The 20,384-nt window shown below is 46.9% G+C and overlaps 1 protein-coding gene across 6 annotated transcripts in view; it reads right to left on the bottom strand.

Moving 5' to 3' along the window:
• Positions 1-20,384, bottom strand: part of HLCS (holocarboxylase synthetase) — a 215,057-nt gene that overhangs the window by 174,020 nt on the left and 20,653 nt on the right. For 2 of the 6 annotated variants that reach the window (XM_032276916.1, XM_032276917.1), the window contains exons 1-2: positions 12,123-12,360; positions 7,682-7,819 (exon numbers count right to left, since the gene is read on the bottom strand). In XM_032276916.1, the coding sequence (XP_032132807.1) occupies positions 7,682-7,819; positions 12,123-12,317 (333 nt within the window). In that variant the 5' untranslated portion in view covers positions 12,318-12,360. Of the gene's footprint in view, positions 1-1,937; positions 2,109-7,681; positions 7,820-12,122; positions 12,361-15,431; positions 15,750-20,384 lie in introns of those variants that run through there. The other 4 variants (XM_032276920.1, XM_032276919.1, XM_032276922.1 and 1 more) reach the window with 3 other exon arrangements.

Raw genomic sequence — 20,384 nt, 5'->3', positions numbered from 1 at the left:
TTAAAATCCTTCCATGAATAAGTTCTGAAGATATACTGTAGTCGTGGTGACTATAGGTTGTATTTTTGTTTTCTGTCCCAAAAAAAAAAAAACCACATCATATCTTGTACCCCATAAATATATACAATTAAAAATACTTTGGCCAGGCACGGTGGCTCATGCCTGTAATCCCAACACTTTGGGAGGCCAAGGCAGGCGGATCACAAGGTCAAGAGATCAAGACCATCCTGCCCAACATGGTGAAACCCCATGTGTACTGAAAATACAAAAATTAGCTAGGTGTGGTGACGCATGCCTGTAGTCCCAGCTACTTGGGAGGCTGAGGCAGAAGAATCACTTGAACCCAGGAGGTGGAGGTTGCAGTGAGCCGAGATCATGCTACTGCACTCCAGCCTGGCAACAGAGCAAAACTCAGTCACAAAAGAAAAAAAAACTATCAGGGCCATTTTTCATCATTCAGGAAAAAAAAAAAAAAAAAATATATATATATATATATATATATATATCTCCACACAAAAAGCTTGTATACAAATGTTCATAGCAGCATTATTCACAATAGCCAAAGGGCAGAAAAAAATGTCTATCAATAGATGAATGGATAAATAAAATGTATATATCCATACAATGGATTATTATTCAACTATAAAAAAGAATGAACTACTGATACATGTTACAACATAGATGAATTTGAATACATTGTGTTAAGTGAAAGAAGCCAGTAACTAAAGGTCACATATTATATGAGGCTATTTATATGAATTATCTAAAACAGGCAAATCTAGAGTCAGAAAGTAGATTCACAGTGGCCAGGAGCTGAGGTGTTGGGGAGTAGGCAGTGAATGTTAACAGGTGTGTGGTTTCTTTCTAGTGTGCTGAAAATGTTCTAGAATTAGACAATGCTGATGATTGCATAATTTTGTGAAATATACTAAAAACTACTGAATTGCTTTGCAAGGGTATATTTTATGGCATGTGAATTATAGCTCAATTTTTTAAAGCACAAAGAAGGCTGTCCTGAAAGAGTGCAGAGACAAGTAAACTGCCTGGACTTTTTTCCTATCTTGAGGTAGGCGGATTGCTGGAGCCCAAGAAGTCAAGGCTGCAGTGAGCAATGATTGTACCACTCTAGCCTGGGTGATAAAGTGAGATCCTGTCTCACAAAAAAAAAAAAAGAAAGAAAGAAAGAAAAGAAAAGAAAAAAAAAGTTGTGGGATAGGTTGAGTCTTGGAGGGAGGGCCACAAACTGTTGTAATGTCGAAGATTTTCTTCACGTCTCCACTCCCTGCCAAGATGGGTTTTTGCCCACTTGGGATGATGTGTTTTCTCATAAGGATACTTGCTCTAAAGGACTCTGCATTTTGGAATCATAAGGGCACCCCTTATGGCGCAGGCACTTTATGGATGATCCCTTTTAGTGCTTGCTCCCAGTAAGTTTCCAAGGTAGGTGCTCCTGTCTCTACCTTACAGACAGGACATTGAGGCATGGGGAATTGGAGTAACTTGCTCAAATCACTCCCTTAACCAGAGGAGCCAGGATAAGTTTGGGAAGGAAAGGATCTCAGTTCAGGAAGATGAGAAGATAAACTAACACCGTGGCAGGGTGGACTTTTGAGATGAGGGTGCATGGAAACATGGAAATGAACAAGGCAACCTCCCGCAGGAAGCTAAAGGCATCCTTGTCCTCACCGAAGGAGGAGGAGAACCGCTCAGCCAATGGAGACTCAACCCAGAGTTTAGCTGTAAAAACATAGATTGAGCCCCCTGTGGTAGCAGCCACTGACAGTGTAAAAGGAGCCAATAATGAAATTCTCACACACCTCTGAGGAGGAGATAGGCAGGAGATAAACAAAGGAAGAGGAAGAACAGGAAGAGCCCAAAGAAGAATCCGTACACACATCCCGGATCGAGTTTCTCCACCCCGCCAACTGTTTCCTCACCTAAGTGCATTTCCTTTTTCTGGGAGCGTGGTCCATCAGCCACGGACCGTGCAAATGCCTTCAAGCAGCGCTGGGTGCTCCGATCAAAGCAGAGCTGCGCTGTCACTGATACGTCGTCCAGGGTGTTTGCCTTCCAGTGGACAAAGGCAAACAGGGCACTTCAAATTTGCACTTCGAGATGGAAACAAAGGCATGGAAAAGAGAAGGGAAGTCAAGCAAAAGGCTTACTGCCAAAGATCAAAGCTAAGGAAGTCCCAGCTGTCCCTAAACAAAGGAGCTTTCGCCTATAAAAGCAACCAGCAGAAATTTGTTAAGTAACTAAAGCTCTTGACTTGATGTTACAACGTACGGCAGCAGGCAAGGCATATCTTCTCTGCTCAGCTTAAAACTCACATCCAAGCAGCAGCCCAGGAGTGAAAGACCCCAGGTTAAACTAGCACAGGTGACCCTGCCCAACAGCGGGCATTGGCAGGCAGCAGCTCTGCAGCCAGTGAAGAACAGAAATCTCAAAAACCCATTGGTACCTAGAGTCTGATCACAGATGCTGCTAATTTTTCTGACTTTATTTCTCCTCTTCCAAATCATCATAATTTAATGTGAAGTTGTTAAAAAGCACTTTGAAAGGCCAAAGTGGGTGGATCACTTAAGGTCAAGAGTTCAAGACCAGCCTGGCCAAGATGGTAAAACCCCGTCTCTACTAAAAAATACAAAAAATTAGCCAGGCATGGTGGTGGTTGTCTGTAATTCCAGCTACTTGGGAAGCTGAGACAGAAGAATCACTTGAACCTGGGAGGCGGAGGTTGCAGTGAACCAAGATTGTACCCCTGCATGCCAGCCTGGGTGACAGAGTGAGACTGTGTCTCAAAGAAAAAAAAAAAAGCCCAAGGAATTGGTTACTGATAGAATCTGGAAGTCTGTCCCCTCCAAATCCCATGTTGAAATGTAATCCCCAGTGGTGGTGGCAGGGCCTGATGGGAGGTGTTTGGGTCATGGTAGTAATCCCTCATGAATGTGCGGTGCTGTCCTCCCAGCAATGAGTGAGTTCTCACAAGACCTGGTTGTTTAAGTGTGTGGCACCTCCCCCAGCTCGGTCCCATCCTCATTCCCATTCTCACCATGTGGCACGCCTGCACCTCTGTCACCTTCTACTGTGACTGTAAGTTCCTCAAGGCCCTCACCAGAAGCACATGCCGGCACCGTACTTCCTGTGCAGCCTGAAGAAGCTCTTTCCTTTCTAAATTATCCAGCTCCAGTTATTTCTTTATAACAATGCAAGAACAGTCTAATACAGTTACCATATGACAAGGACTCTTCATAGTTCAAAAAAGAGAAGCCAGATATCAGCAATTTCATATGAAAATTGGCCCTGAGTTCACCAAAACCTTCACATCAACAGTTGGTCTCCTTCTACCAAACAGAAGAGACCATTCACAAGTACTGTTGGATTGGACCTAAGTTAATAAAAGCTCTATTTATTTTGGAATCTCAATGATCTAGATCTCTTTAAAACCATTAATTTGTTCCTCTAGTTACTAGAAAGGGTAGGGGCATTGGTTTAAATCTTATCTCTCACTTAGCAGCTGGTTAAAACCTTGTCTAGGCCAACTACAGTGGCTCACAACTGTAATCCTAGCACTTTGGGAGGCCGAGGCACGCAGATTGCCTGAGCTCAGGAGTTTGAGACCAGCCTGGGCAACATAGTGAAACTCAGTCTCTGCTAAAATACAAAAAACTAGCCAGGTATGGTGGTGTGTGCCTATAGTCCCAGCTACTGGGGAGGCTGAGGCAGGAAAACTGCTTGAACCCAGGATATGAAGGTTGCAGTGAGCAGAGATCAGGCCATTGTACTCCAGCCTGGGCCACAGAGCGAGATTCTATCACCAAAAAAAAAAAAAAAAAAAAAACACCTTGTCTATCACTTAGCAATGATATTCCTATTACTTTAGAAATGTCATTTAATCTTATAACCTAAATTTTCTCTTCTTCAAAATGTCCATCACAATAATGCTTTGTAGAGCTGTAACTGTTAGTGACGGGAACGGCGGCCAGCATGGAGCAGGGGAGGCATGGTCAGGGATGCAGCTCTGTAGAAGGGGTGGGGGAGAGCTGGGAGCAGGTGGGAGCCCCTCCCCTTCTGAGTTGGCAGGGCGGGAGACAAGTGCTCCCAGTCATAGCTTCCGCCTCCCAGCCACAACTGTGGAGCTGGGCATCCCAGTGCTCTCAGGGGCCCAGGAAGCCTCCCTCCCCCCACAGGCTTGGAAGTACCTGATCCTGCTGCCTGGCCTCTCCCAGCTCCTTGCACCTGCTCTGATTTTGGAGCAAAGCTGAGGCAGAGCTTGGATGTTGCTGCAACCTGGCTGGGTGTGTGCTGCTCAGGATGGCACTGACACACCAGCCCCCTGCCACCTCAGCCCCCTCGAGACTTTGGGAGCCCCTCTGGACTTTGCCCGTCTTGACCATGAGCCTGGGAGGGAGGCCACAGAGTGGCTGAGGGCGGCTCATTGCAGGCCTGCAGGCACCCCTCAGCACAAATAGCCTGGGAACCTTGGATGACATGATTGACAGCAGAAGGCAAACAGGCTCCTGGGCAGAAAGGGGCAGATACCTGGTGACACCCCATCTTCAAGCCAAGACTAGCCTGAAACCTGGGGACCCACTGTCAGTTCCCAGGGAAGTCTATGGCCCAGGCTGAGAACTTATGGTGCTTTTTCTGGCCTGCCCATGGCTGCCCATGGACCAATCAGCATTCATTTCCTCCCTTCTGAGCCCATAAAAACCTCAGACCCAGCCAGGCTTACACAGACCTGGGACTACCAGCTGCACAAAGGAGCTAACCACCGTGGGTCTCCCGAGAACTATTCCGCCACTCAGGGAAGCTCCTCTCAGCCTTGCTCACCCTCCAGTTGTCCATGTATCTCACTCTTCCTGGATGCAGGCAAATAACTCAGGACCCACCAAATGGTGGTACTAAAAGAGCTGTAAGACAAACAGGGCTGAAACATGTCCCCATGCTCAATATGTTGTAGGCAACGAGAAGGAGAGGAGGGCTGTGGCCCTTCCGAAGCCCAGGTCTAGGGGGTCCTCAAGCCAGGGCTATTAACACCCTCTTTGGGGTTCTGTGGTTCCCAGCACCTTCGTGCTTCCAGGTGCCGCCATGTTCCCCTTACCCAGACTCAGGTGCCCACAGCGAAAGCTTCATGAAGTACACCTGGTCCAGCCACAGCCCTGCATGGAGTCCCTCACCTGAGCAGACCCTGCACTTGCTCACCCACACACTCCTTGCCACTCTGTACCTGGCTTGCCCCTGGCAGGTATGGGATCTGGGCTGGCAGAATGAGCTGAGTGCAGCCTGCCAGGCCAAATGGGTAGAATAAGCCCAGTGGGCACAAGCAATACTCAGGCAGAAGGCACCACTAGCCACAGAGGTTTCCAGCTGGTGAAGCCACACCCCAGGGATCCTGTAACATTAGGCGCAGTGTTAAAAAATACCTAGCAGGAGTTCAATAAGTGGCTTATTACTATCATAAGTGTCTACAGGGCAAACAAAACCTTACAAACCTTCAGGAGAGAAGATACTGTCTTAACACACTGCACTGCTCCAGGCCTGTTTGCCTGATGCTCCACCCCCTGCAGCGCCCCCACCAGAAAGTCTCTCTCTATCCTATACTATCTGCACTTGCCTCCCCTTATTTTCGTTCACTCTGAATTCCAGTCAATTATTTCTTGTTTACTCCCCCTTTTCTTCATCTCTTATCTCAATACAGCATCTTACAGATCATCTTCATGAAATGGGAATCCAGTTTCATAGCTAACATCAGCAAAATCCCCACTAGATTATCTACATGGCAGGCAAGAAACACATGGCGGGTGAGGACCCTTAAGTGAGGAGCAGGAACCTGCAAGGGTGGGTTGGGGTCAGAATTTCACAAGCCTCAGGGCACAGGCTGCCCCTGCTGGGATGACATCCACCAAAAGCTGAAACAACAGTGTCCCAACTGGATGTGGGTCCAGAATGACTAACTCTGGCCATCAACAGGAATGCCCAAGGAAGGGACACGGGACAGGATATTTTCACAGCTCAGACAAAAGATAATGAACACAAGCACGGAATGAGGAGCATTGAAAACGAAGGAGCGAAGCTGACAATCTAGGGAGTGCTATTAAGCCTCATAACTTCACAGAAGCAAGGAGGAGGTGTGAGAAAGAGCAGGCTGTGGTGTTCATCATCTGGGATTTTCTCTTGTTTTTTTTTGGTAGACGGAGTCTTGCTCTGTCACCCAGGCTGGAGCGTAGTGGCACGATCTTAGCTCACTGCAAACTTCGCCTCCCGGGTTCAAGTGATTCTCCTGCCTCAGCCTCCCAAGTAACTGGGACTACAGGTGTGCACCACCACACCCGGCTAATTTTTTGTATTTTTAGCAAAGACAAGGTTTCACCATGGTAGCCAGGATGGTCTTGATCGCCTGACCTCGTGATCTACACGCCTCGGCCTCCCAAAGTACTGGGATTACAGGGGTAATCCCTGTGCCTGGCCTGGATTTTCTCTTTGGGACATGTGGCTGAGGTTGAAGTATTTTCAGAATACTCAGGGAAAGACATTTAGGAAGTAGGTGGTGATATACTCCAGCCACTCAGGCTGATTTGGGAAGCAAGAAATTGTAGGAATGGACAAGATGACCTGAGAAGAGCAATGTTCAATAAAAATATAACATGAGCCACAAATACAAGCCATACACGTGGTTTTAACCTTCCTAGCAGTGGCCAGGCATGGTGGCTAACATCTTTAATCCCACTATTTTGGGAGGCCAAGGAGGGAGGATCCCTTGAGCCCTGAGTTTGGGGCTGCAGTGAGCTATCATGGCCACTCTACTCCAGCCTAGATGATAGAGTAAAACCCTGTCTGAAAAAGAATAACAGGCCGGGCACAGTGGCTCACGTCTGTAATCCCAGCACTTTGGGAGGCTGAGGCGGGCAGATCACGAGGTCAGGAGTTCAAGATCAGCCTGGCCAGCATGGTGAAACCCGTCTCTACTAAAAACACAAAAAATTAGCAGAGCATGGTGGCGCATGCCTGTAGTCCCAGCTACCTGGGAGGCTGAGGAGAATTGCTTGAACCCGACAGGCAGAGGTTGCAGTGAGCCGAGATCACGCCACTGTACTCCAGTCTGGGTGACAGAGGGAGACTCCCTCTCAAAAAATAATAATAATAATAATAACAATAATAAAATTTTCCAGCAGACACATCAAAAACATAAAAAGAAACAGGTGAAAATAATTTTACTAATATATTTAACTCAAACTATCCAAAGAGAAAGGGAGCCACAAAGGCCAGGAAAGAGCACTCATTAAAAAAAAAAAAAAAAAAAAAAAAAATTGAGGCCAGGTGCAGTAGCTCATGCCTGTAATCCCAGCACTTTAGGAGGCTGAGGCAAGCAGATCACTTGAGGTCAGGAGTTCAAGACCATCCTGGCCAACGTGGCAAAACCCCATCTCCACTAAAAATACAAAAATTAGTCTGGCGTGGTGGCACACCTGTAGTCCCAGCTACTCCGGAGGCTGAGGCATGAGAATCATTTGAACCCAGGAGGCGGAGGTCCAGTGAGCCGAGATCCTACTACTGCACTCCAGCCTGGGTGACAGAGCAAGACTCTATCTCAAATAAAACAAACAAAAAAAATAAGCAAATTTGGTTTTGACTAAGACACATCAGTTCCTCACAGGACACAAGTAAACACGGTACTCACTGTTTCTGAAGAGGAGGATGATCTCTGTAAATTCTCACTTTGTACCCAAATGCTCTCTGTCACAAATGCTATGTGTTCTGCTTCAAGTATAAAAGGAGACACAAGAAATAGGGCCCACTTGTTCAAGTCTTCAATGAACTATAGAGAGGGAAAGAAACATAATGAGATTGTCACTTCACACCACAACTGCCATAAATTTCAACACCCTCTGAAACATACCCTCCCTGTAATTCCAAGTAACATAAATAAGATTATCTGGGCCAGGCACAGTGACTCATGCCTATAATTCCAGCACTTTGGGAGGTCAAGGTGGGCTGATCATGAAGTCAAGAGATCAACACCATTCTGGCCAACATGGTGAAACCCTGTCTGTACTAAAAATTAAAAAATTAGCTAGGCATGATGGTACATGCCTGTAGTCCCAGCCACTTGGGAGGTTGAGGCAGGGGAAACACTTGAACCTGGGAGGTGGAGGTTGCAGTGAGCCAAGACCGCGCCAGTGCACTCCAGCCTGATGACAGAGCAAGACTCCCTCTCAAAAAAATAAAAAATTTAAAAATTTTAAAAAAAGCTTATCTGATGCTCTTCTGTAGGCCACATGAACCCAGTGTTTCTTATTTAACTGTGACTATTTAAGCACCTGCAATAGCCCATCTATGACTCAGGACAGCTTTAACATCTCTAATAACTGTTTTCAAGCAATGAATTCTGAAACAGGGCTTATCCCCACCATTCCTCACTGCTTAGCACATAGGAGCTTCCGAGATCAAACTGGGAAGCACATTTAAAGATAAGGAGGCTGGTGGCATGGTGGCTCACGCCTATAATCCCAGTGATTCAGGAGGCCAAGGTGGGCAGATTGCTTGAGCCCAGGAGTTCAAGACCAGCCTGGCCAACATGGTGAAATCTTATCTCTACAAAAACATGCCAAAAAAAATTAGTTGGGCATAGGGGCGGGCACCTGCAGTCCCAGCTACTCAGGAGGCTGAAGTGGGAGGATCACTTGAGCCTGGGAGCCGGGGGTGGCAGTGTACTCAGATGGTGCCACTGCACTCCAGCCTTGGGCGACAGAGTGAGACCCTGTCTAAAAAAAAAAAAAAGAAAAAAGATGAGGAGGCCTAGAAGTACATATCAGCCGACAGAAGCTCCTTAGAAGCCTGAAGGCTGTTCCTCCATTCCCTACAGCTATCACAGCATGGGGCACAAGGCAGTTTTTCTTTCCGCCTTCCTTATAGTGAAATCAACCCTGCTCCTCGCCCTGAAATCTGGGAAGTGTGCGAGTCTCTGGATGCTCACACAGCAGTCAAATCCAGAGAGAAAAGCCATTTCAGGGAAAGGCATTTACCATATGCAGAGACGCAATCAGACATACTTTAACCGGAATATCAACTCCAGTCAGGAGTGATTTTAGTTTTTTAAAAGGAAGATTAGAATCAAGCTTGGTTAGCAAGTCAGATATACCCATTTATTTCTTGTTTTCTTTCCTGAAATCTCAGTAAGAAAAACAGCAAATTTATTTTTAAAGGCTTTGACTTTATGAAGAAAAGAAAAAGGTGAAATCTGAGCTGGGCATTCCAGGGGCTTTCACCATCACCCAGGAAAAAGGTAACTAGGCAGCTCCACCGTGCTGCATATCAGATCAAACCTGCTTGATAAAAACCTATTGAACTAAATAATGAATGAAAATTTAGGGGAGAATTTGCCCCTCCCTGGGTAAACATAATTATCAATACAGTGGTTAAAAAATATGTCCACTTTACACAGGCACAGAATGTGTATATTAAACAGACAAAACCTTGACATTGCCAATTTGTATAAACTATTTTTAGTTATACTTATCGATGGATTGTTGGGCATTTAATTATAAACATATACATTCAGTATTTATGAATTCGACTTTAAATGTAGAACATATGAGAAAAGGCCAGACACGGTGGGTCACACCTGTAATCCAAGCCCTTTGAGAGGCCGAGACAGGTGGATCACCTGAGGTCAGGAGTTTGAGACTAGCCTGGCCAACATGGTGAATCCCCATCTCCACTAAAAACAGAAAAACTAGTTGGGCATGGTGGCCTGTGCCTGTAATTCCAGCTACTCGGGACGCCCCAGCAGGAGAATCACTTGAACCTGGGAGGTGGCGACAGCAGTGAGCTGAGATCTCGGACACTGCATTCCAGCCTGGGCGACAGAGCAAGATCCACCTCAAAAATAATATATATATATACATATATACACACACATATATATGTATGAGAAAAATAAGGGCATGAGATTCAGGTGAGTCCTTATTTCAGCCCAAGTAGACTGAGGTATCCACCAAATCATCAAACTAATCATATTTTAAATCTCAAAATAACAGCAGCCAACCACAAATAAATGGTCAAGCTTTCCACCTGCAGACCTTAAACATCACAGCTCAAACCCAACAACTATTAAATTTACTCTTTCCTTCACTGAAATACTGAGTGACTATTTCAGGTCAAGCTGCTATGCTAGATGGGCTCAGTTCCTAATAAGAAAAAGATACAAACTAGCACAGGAGCTGTGAGTTAAAGGCTATGGGGACACAGAGCATAATGGTCCCATCTAGTCCGGAAGAGTAGGAAATGACACAGCGATATCTAACCAAAGCTGTAGGCAAAGCTTACTGTGCAGAGTGGGAGAGCAGAGTTACAAAATCTCTGAAAGCAGCAGGCCACTCCTACTCAGGGCTGCGCAGGTGGGCAAGGGCTGAAAAGCACTAGTTATGGTCCGTGTAGTTAACAGAAGACCAGTGGAGTCATGAAAATCTTCAAAAGCAAAACTGTTTAAGAAAATCAGACATTTCCATCTCAATGTTTTTATATGTCCAAAATTTCTATTCTAACCTATACCCTAAATGTAATTGATCCAATTTGAAAACTACTATAAAAAGCTCACCCCTCAATTTTTTTCCCATTTTAATGAGTCATCTTTCTCAATCAGGTTAATTCCCAAGGCTCTAAGCCACACATTGTATGTAATAAATGAACTTCTTCCCCTTTTGTCTGGGTAATGCCAGTTATGTGGAGTTGGTACTAGTTATTTCTAGGTGGTACTAGTTATGTGCATAACTAGTACTTTGCGGGACCTAAGAAAACAGTCATTCATATTCAATGTGTCATAATACATACATGGTACTAACAAGAAAGAGTATATTTGATTTGCTAGTGGCACAATTTCATCCCACATCTAAGCATAGCCTCCAGGAAATGTTCAAGCCTGAGATAAGATTCAATTTCGATTCAGTTTCCTACAGGAGCTTTACGGTGTGACATATGCAGGAAACGTCATTTTAATGCTAAAATGAGGCAACATTCCAGAAAACACAGGAAAGGGCCAAGAAACTGATTAAAAGCAAAACATGTTTAAATATTAATGAGAACAATGCCAGTGATGTCCATGAAATTTTGTGAACTGAACAGTGAAGCCAAGCCCATTTCCAAAAACAGCTGAATGGAAAGATCTATTGTTCCCTTTACAGCAAGGCAGCAGAGTTTGTACAGAGATTAATTGACTGGCCCAAGTCACAATGTAAGTGACAGAGTGGGCTGAACACGTAACCACCATCCTAAGCACTGGATCAAAAAAACAAAGGCTGAGTGTCTACTGAAATTGAAAAGATGCAAAGCCCATCAGTCGGGTGCCCACATTGGTGAATGATGCAACTGACAAAAGATGGAGCGGAGGAAAGGGGAGTTTTTGTCACTTTGGGGACATCTGACAAAAAGCTGATGACATAGGTGGGGGGGTTTTGTTTGGGATTTTTTTTTTAAGACAGAGTCTTCCTTTGTCACCCAGACTGGAGTGCAATGGCTCAATCATGGCTCACCATAGCCTCAACCTCCCGAGCTCAAAGGATCCTCCCGAGTAGCTGGGACCACAGGTTCATGCCACTACACCGACCTAAGTTTGTTTTTTTTTTAAATTTTTTGTAGAGAGGGATCTCCTATGTTGCCCAAGCTGGTCTCCATCTTCTGGGCTCAAAGCTAACCTCCCTCAGGCCTCCCAAAGTGTAGGAATTAAAAGCCTAAGCCACTGCTCCCGGCTGGCCACAGCTGTCTTTCCAGGTTCACGGTCACCCAAACGCCGGCCCGCGGAGTTGGAGAGGAGGTCGGGGGCGACCCCGGGTGGGAGCTGCAGGCGTCTGGCTGCCACTCCGCAGCGCGCGTCCTCACAGGTGCACGCCTAGAGCCACGCGGCCACGCACCGCCCAGCTAGCCCGGGTCCGTGGTCCAAGCCCCTCACCTCCGGCCCGTCTCCGGGCCCCGGGGTACTCGCCCCTCCCGGGCCGCACAGGCCACACTGAGGGCGCCATTCCCGGGCTCCAGAACTCCCGGGCTCCCGGCGGGGACGGGGTGCAGGGCCCCGGGGCGCTTCCGGCTCGCGGGGCCCGGGCCGCCCGCCCGCCCGACCCGCCCACCTGGCTGTCGCTGACGCAGAAGACGCGGCTGCCGCGGCTCAGGCACACGCGGGCGCCGGGGGGCTGCGCGGCCGCGCCGCAGAAGGTGAACGAGCAGCACGAGGCGCGCAGCCGCCGCACCGTAGCGTGCACGAGCGCAGCCGGCCGGCGACCCCAGCGCGCCCACAGGTACAGGTAGCACAGCGTGATGAGCATGGCCGCGCCGCCGGCAGGGCGCGCCCGTCTCGGCCGCCCGCCCCAGCGCTTCAGGCGCCGCCCCGCCCCGGCCGGAAGGGCGCGCGGGGGTGGGGACGCGGGGGAGGCGGGGACCCGAAGGGTGACGGGGGCCACTGGAGGCTGCGGCGGGAGGGGCGGGGGCGGGGGAGGGGGAGGCCGCGCTGGGCTGTGTGCTGGGGAGCTTCGAAGCCGCGCCCCGGGCAGGTGGCGGCGGCGAGGGGCAGCGTCAGGGCGAGGGGTGTGCAACGGGGTCAGGGGACGCCGAGGCTGCACCCGGGGCTGGGGAGTGGGATGGGCAAGTTGTGGATGCGGGGGAGGGGAGGCTCCAGTGGCTGCCCGACCTGTTTAGGCCAAGTCCTGCCTCCCTTCCTTGGAGGGGTGGGAGGCGGATTGAGGAGGGGTCTCTGCCAACGTTTACTAACCAGCACCACGGCGGGGGCTCACACAGCCTCGACCCAGTCCACTTGGGAAAATAATATAAGCCCGTTTTTTTTTTTTTAATTAAGCCTTCATGCAAAAGATTTTAAAGTCAATCACATAGTCACAGGATGCAATAATGTTTTTTAAAATAAGGGCAGGAAACAAATTGAAGACAGATAAGTACCCAAAAGGCTGCCTCTAAAAAGGCTGTGCCAGGAAGCCTCCCTAAGGTGTTCTTGCTACATGTGGGTCACCAGTTTGAATGTAAGCATCCTAACACCAGGGAGAAGGAAAACAGCTACATGATTCGGTGTTCATGTCTCCAAGGGAGGCAAAATTAATCCTGACACAGTCTTCTCCCATAGAACCTCAGTTCTTTAAAGGCATTATGTAAAGACGAGTCCTGAACAGCTCCAAAGCATAGCAAAGAATTCCACCCAGTGGCTTCCGATTCTGGCCTGGCTGCAAGTGGATGGCAAGATGCAGCAAAAGCAGTCACGTACACCACATACAGGTCTTAATCCAAGGATGGTTTTTTGTTTGTTTGAGACGGAGTCTCACTCTGTCACCCAGGCTGGAGTGCAGTGGAGCAATCTCAGCTCACTACAACCTCTGCCTCCCGGGTTCAAGTGATTCTACTGCCTCAGCCTCCCAAGTAGCTGGGATTACAGGCACCTGCCACCATGCCCAGCTAATTTTTGTATTTTCAGTAGAAACAGGGTTTGACCATGTTGGCCAGGGTGGTCTTTAACTCCTGACCTTAGGTGATCTACCCGCCTCGGCCTTCCAAAGTGCTGGGATTTCAGGAATGAGCAATTGCGCCCACCCAGGCTAGATTTTTTTTTTTTAAGAAACAAAGTCTCGTCCTGTCACCCAGGCTTTAGTGCAGTGGCACAATCACAGCTTACTGTAGCTTCGAACTCTGAGCTGAAATAATCCTCCTGGCTACCATGCCCAGCTCATTTTTTAAAAAAGTATTTTTCATAGAGACGGGGTCTCGCTATGTCACCCAAGCTGGTCTCAAACTCCTGGCCTCAAGCAGACTCCTTCCTGGATCCCCCAAAGTACTGGGATTACAAGTGTAAGCCAGGGCTCCTGGCTGTAAGGATAGATTCGGGGTTTTTTGCTTGTTTGTTTGTTTGAGAGGGAGTCTCGCTCTGTCGCCCAGGCTGGAGTGCAGTGGCACAATCTCAGCTCACTGCAACCTCTGCCTCCCACGTTCAAGCAATTCTCCTGTCTCAGCCTCCTGAGTAGCTGGGATTACATGCACATGCCACTACGCCTGGCTAATTTTTGTATTTTTAGGAGAAACGGGATTTCACCGAATTGGCCCAGCTGGTGTCAAACTCCTGACCTCAAGTGATCCACCCACCTTGGCCTCCCAGTGATCTGAGATTACAAGCGTAAGCCACTGTGCCTGGCCAAGGATAGATTTTTAAAGTACCTTGACCATTTGTTCATCTCCTTTAAAATAGCTGCATAGAATATCCACTCCCAGAACTTCAGACTTCTGGTGAGATAACATAGTAAATTTTCCCATTGCACATAGCAATTGATTTTTAAAAGAGAGAGAATCCAAAAAAAAACTGAACTCAAAAGCAAGCATTTCAGCCAGGCATGGCTCACGCCTGTAATCCTAGCACTTTGGGAGGCCAAGGTGGGCGGATCACCTGAAGTTGGGAGTTTGAGACCAGCCTGACCAACATGGAGAAACCCTATCTCTACTAAAAATACAAAAAATTAGCCGGGTGTGGTGGTGAATTCCTGTAGTCCCAGCTACTTGGGCCGAGATTTACACTCCAGCCTAGGCAACAAGGGCGAAACTCAAAAAAAAAAAGCAAGCATCTCTGTGGACCAGAAATAGAAGAAAATAGTAAGTGATGAACAAGACTAAAGCCATATCCTACACTTCTCTACAGGACAGTGGCAGCTGGGAAGTGGGTTCCTGCATGGTAAAAAGACCTTAAAACTGTGTCACTGGAGAAGGACGTGCAGATCCCTCTGAGAAGGGGCGAGGCTGCCACTCCAGGATAACACAGGGCTGCAAGCCATGAATTTGAAAATGAAAAGTCCTCAACAGTGATAAATCCTAAATGTTTCACTGAACAACCTTTCAGATAGCCTTCTTGAAGTTTGCTGAATTATGGCTGTAAGAACCACTCCCACCCCCACCAGGTATGGAGAGGTCATCTCTTCTATCTGAAGGTCACCAGCATCTCCAGTTCTTCCAAATTCCCTAAGGGTTTTGAGACCACACCTTCCCACAGGTACCGTAACTCTACCTGGCCAATAGGAACTTTCCATGTTTTCCCTTAGGTGTTTCCAGATATGGTCTCAGAATACATCATGGGAAAATCACATTTTGGGGTCAATCCTGTATACCAATTCCAGGTTAAAAGCATGGGGACCACCGTGGTTGAACATGAGCTGACCCTTGCACTGAAGAGTACTGATAACAGTCACAACTGGCAAAGGAATAGAGGGAGGAAGATCCCAAGGGCAGGGTGAGATGAGTTAAACAGTCACACAACAAGCTCTGCTTATGACTCTACCCTAAAATGATTACATTTTTCAAAGGTCAAGGATAGAGTTGAGCTTCATCATCCCCATATAGCAAAGGAAGAGGGGAAGGATGCAAAAGTAATCCATCAAGGGATGTTAATGTGTGTGTACCTGATCCTCATCCTGGAGTCCCTCACTGCTCCAAGTGTGGTCTTTAGTGCGGCAGCAGCATCCTTTGGAGGCTCACTGGAAACGCGGAATCCTGGGCCCCACCCAACCCCAAATCAGCACATTTTAACAAAATCCCAGGAGACTCACAAACACATTAAAGTTAGAGAAGCACTGCTAACGCCTGCCTCTGTCATTCGCTGGGTTTGGGCTACTCTAGACTCTAATTAGACATGTCCAAAATGATGTGGAAAGTAAGACCACAGACTAAGGACTTTATTTTTTTTTTTAGAGATGGGGTTTCACCATGTTGGCCAGGCTGGTCTTGAACTCCTGACCTCAGGTGACCAACCCGCCTTGGCCTCTCAAAGTGCTGGGATTACAGGCATGAGCCACCGTGCCCAGCCAGATTTTTTTTTTTTTTTAAGATGAAGTCTCACTCTGTTGCCCAGGCTGGAGTGCAGTGGCGCAATCTTAGCTCATGGCTACCTCCGCCTCCCGGGTTCCAGGTTCATTGGATTCTCCTGCCTCAGTCTCCTGAGTAGCTGGGATTACAAGCACATGCCACCAGCTAATTTTTGTATTTTTAGTAGAGATGGGGTTTCACCATCTTGGCCAGGCTGGTCTCAAACTTCTAACCTCAGGTGATCCGCCCACCTTGGCCTCCCAAAATGCTGGGATTACAGGTGTGAGCCACCACGCCTGGCCAGACTAGGGATTTAGAAGCAAGACTTTGTCATTTATAAGAACACTGCAGAAAGGAAGAAGAGCGAACCAGCTAGCCACTGAAGACCCCTCTGTAACCCATCAACATGACTGGCTTTCTATGGGGAAAGTCTCCACAGACTCAAAAAGTGTCTAGTTTCTTGTCCTTCAGAAGGCATGCCCTGGAAATAATAGTTTTAGGACAAGGGAGAGTAGAGTGTTTACTATCCAATCCCCCATTAAATACATGACAGAACTTCCCCAGGGAAAGCCTATTACACTGATGTTAACTCAGTACCTGTTGGAACTTGGAGAGCATTCAGAATTCCCATCAGTCAAATGGCCAGAGCTGAGAAGAATAGCTTGTTTTTGTTTGTTTTTGAGTAGAGTCTTGCTATGTCACCCAGGCTGGAGGAAAGTGGTACAATCCCAGCTCACTGCAGCCTCGACCTCCTGGGCTCAAGCAATCCTCCCTCCTCAGTTTCCCAGAGTGTTGGGATTACAGGCATGAGCCACCACACCTGGCTAATTTCTGTATTTTTTGTAGAGATGAGGTTTCACCATATTGCCCAGGCTGGTCTCAACCTCCTGAGCTCAAGCCATCCACGAACCTCAGCCTCCCAAAGTTGTGGGATTACAGGCACGTGCCACACACCTGGCTAATTTTTGTATTTTTTTGTAGAGATGGGATTTTGCCATGTTGCCAGGCTGGTCTCGAACTGGGCTCAAGCAATCTACCCGCCTTGCCTCCCAAAGTACCAGGATTACAAGCATGGGCCACTGTGCCCATTCTGGGATACTTTCTAAGAACCAAGGAGCTATATAGAAAATCTTGATCTCTCTTCAGTAACTTTAATACTTACATTAATATGTTTTTTTTTGCTTGATTTGATAATCAAGCAAAAAGTAATTTTATTTTGTTAATCAAAGAGAAAAGTAGATAAAATTTAGAGCCAAAAGAATTTAAATTAGAACATCTTGAACTATTGGAAATATTCATTTGAACTCATGTCTTTAAGGGGAAAATAATTACCTTTTCTTGCTCTGTTCACTGAGATGGCCTTAGAGTAGCCTTACCACAAAATGCAACTGAGTGCTCAGAATCTTTAAAGGGTGTTCTTCTCCCCATTGCAAGGAACTAGAAATCCTTGGAGAAATCGCTGATTCACATGTTCAGGAGATACGGGATAAGCGGGAGCATCTTAGGCTAGGAAGTAGGGGAAGCTTCAAAGAAGAATAGGGCCAGGCAGAAGGATGCAGGAGACAAGCCAGAAGTGCTTCCACCACTAGCCAAATCAGGACGATTTGAGTATCAAATTGAAACACACCCAATTATAAAGAGTCAGCTGGGTGCAGTGGCTCAAACCTATAATCCTACCTCTCTGGAAGACTGAAGCAGGCAGATCAACTGAAATCAAGAGTTTAAGACCAGCCTGGCCAACATGGCGAAATCCCATCTCTACCAAAAACACGAACATTCACTGGGTGCAGTGGCACACACCTGTAGTCCCAGCTACTTGGGAGGCTGAGGCAGGAGAATCACTTGAAACCAGGGAGGCGGAGGTTGCAGTGAGCCAAGATAGCACCACTGCACTCAAGCATAGGCAACAGAGAAAGACCCCATCTAAAAAAAAAAAAAAAAAAAAAAAAAGAAAGCCTTGAAAGAAGCAAAGCCACAGGTTTATATTTCTGGATTAATAAGGAATCTATGCATATTTTGGGTCTTACATATACTTGAAATGTGTTAGAGAATGTGGCTGTTTTAAAGACATTCTTATAAGTAATTTGAAATGCGTACCTCTGGATTGAAATCTTACTGAGTTTGTGAACAGTATTGAAACATCTAAGAAAATATTATTAAGTCTGCCATATTCATGTACTGAATCTACTAGATTGATAAGAATTACATAATCAAGCAACTGAAATGTATAAAAAGGAAATTTAATTTAAGAAGGATTTGGGGCCAGGCACAGTGGCTCATGCCTGTAATCCCAACATTTTGGGAGGCTGAAGTCGGAGGATCACTTGAGTCCAGGAGTTCATGACCAGCCTGGGCAACATAGGGAGATCCCATCTCTACAAAAAACACTTTTTAACTTTTTTTTTTTTTTTTTTTGAGATGGAGTCTCGCTCTGCCATCAGGCTGGAGTGCAGTGGTGTGATCTCAGCTCACCGCAACCTCCACCTCCCAGGTTCAAGCGATCTCCTGCCTCAGCCTCTCAAGTAGCTGGAACTACAGGTGCACACCGTCACACCCAGCTAATTTTTCTATTTTTTTTTTTTTTTTTTAGTAGAGATAGGGTTTCTAGGGTTTTTTTTTTTTTTTTTTTTTTTTTTTTTGAGATGGAGTTTCACTCTTTTTGCCCAGGCTGAAGTGCAGTGGCGCAATCTCGGCTCACCACAACCTCTGCCTCCCAGGTGTAAGCGATTCTCCTACCTCAGCCTCCCGAATAGCTGGGATTACAGGCAGGTGCCACTGTGCCCAGCTAATTTTTTGTATTTTTAGTAGAGAAGGGGTTTCTACATGTTGGTCAGGCTAGTAGAGATGGGGTTTCACCATGTTGGCCCGGATGGTCTCAATCTCTTGACCTTGTAATCCTCCCACTCAGACCCCCAAAGTGCTGGGAGTATAGGCATGAGCCACCGCACCCTAACAAAAACATTTTTTTTTAATTAGTGGAGCATGGTGGTGCATGCCTGTGGTGACAGCTTCTCAGGAGGCTGAAGTAGGAGGTCGAGGAGGTCGAGGCTTCAGTGAGCTGTAATCGCACCACTGCTCTGCAGCCTGGGTGACTGAGCGAGATTCTGTCTTTTTTTTTTTAGCAGCTCTGGAATGAGAATAGGTATTTGTAACACACATAACTGATAAAGGATTCATATCTAGAATATATAAAGAACTCCAAATCAATGAAGAAAAGTCAGAAAACCAAAAAAGGAGGACACCTAAAGATGAAAAAGCACTTCAAAAACAGACTATACCCAGCTGCCTGATAAACACGAAAAAGCACTCCGTCTCAAAAGTAGGCCCAAATTAAGACCTTCGTGAGAATTTGTATATACCCATCAGTTTGGCAGAAATCCCCTTCTCAAGCCCTGGAATTCTGGCCTCTACCCTCATTGCTCAAACATCTGACCATTTTCCATTTCCATCCCTTCCATCTTTCTGCAGTACCTGGTATTCCTGACCACGCTGTTTCTACCAGTCAACTAAAACTACTAGATATTCAAACAGAGGGGATTTAATACAGAAAATTGGCTACAACATGACAAAGGTGCTGAAACACCAGACAAGGGAGGGCGCAGTGGCTCACCCCTGGAATCCCAGCAGCACTTTGGGAGGCTGAGGCGGGTGTATCACCTGAAGTCAGGAGTTTGAGACCAGCTGGCCAACATCGTGAAACCCTGTCTCTACTAAAAAATACAAAAAATCAGCCACGTGTGGTGGCAGGCACCTGTAATCCCAGCTACTCTGGAGGCTGAGGCAGGAGAATCACTTGAACTCGAGAGGCTGAGGCAGGAGAATCGCTTGAACCCCAGAGGCAGAGGTACAGTGAGCCAAGATTGCACCATTGCATTCCAGCCAGGGCAACAAGAGCAAAACTCCATCTGAAAAAAATAAGTAAAAATAAAACACCAGGAGAGAGATCCAAGATGGCTGATCACTAGCAGCTCGGGATTGTAGCTCCCACTGAAAGCGCAGAGAACGAGAGGACGCCACACTTTCAGAGGAATTTTTGTTGCTCATGCACCACGAGATTCCCAGTGGAGGAGCCCCACGGGTCGCCAGCACGACTCTTGCGGCCAGCGAGGCAGTTTTGCCGCTGCCTTGGTGTGGCAGTTCTCGGTGCAGAGTCAGAAAAGCACCATCAATCTTAACGCCGCTGTTTTGGCCGGCGCAGTGGGTTGCTCAGATTTTAGTGCTGGGAATCAACAAGTTGGACGTCCATTCAGAAACCCAATTATAAAGACGGTAATTATAAAGACCACAGATGGATAAATCTATAAAGAAGGGAAGAAACCAGCCTAAAAAGGCTGAGAATACCCAAAATCAGAACGCCTCTCCCTCTACAGGGGATCATAGTTCCTCATCAGCAACGGAACAAGGCCTGATGGAGAAAGACTGTGTTCCATTAACAGAAGCAGGCTTCAAAATGTGGATGATAAGAAACTTCTGGGAATTAAAAGAACTTGTTCTAAACCAATGCAAAGAAACTAAAAACTTTGAAAAAAGGTTTGATGAAATGTTAACAA

This window comes from Sapajus apella, unplaced genomic scaffold, assembly GCF_009761245.1.
Source record: "Sapajus apella isolate SASKATOON/1434 unplaced genomic scaffold, GSC_monkey_1.0 scaffold8, whole genome shotgun sequence".
Classification (NCBI taxonomy): domain Eukaryota; kingdom Metazoa; phylum Chordata; class Mammalia; order Primates; family Cebidae; genus Sapajus; species Sapajus apella.
The sequence above is the reverse complement of the archived record's forward strand: the minus strand, read 5'-3'. Positions and strand labels throughout refer to the sequence as shown.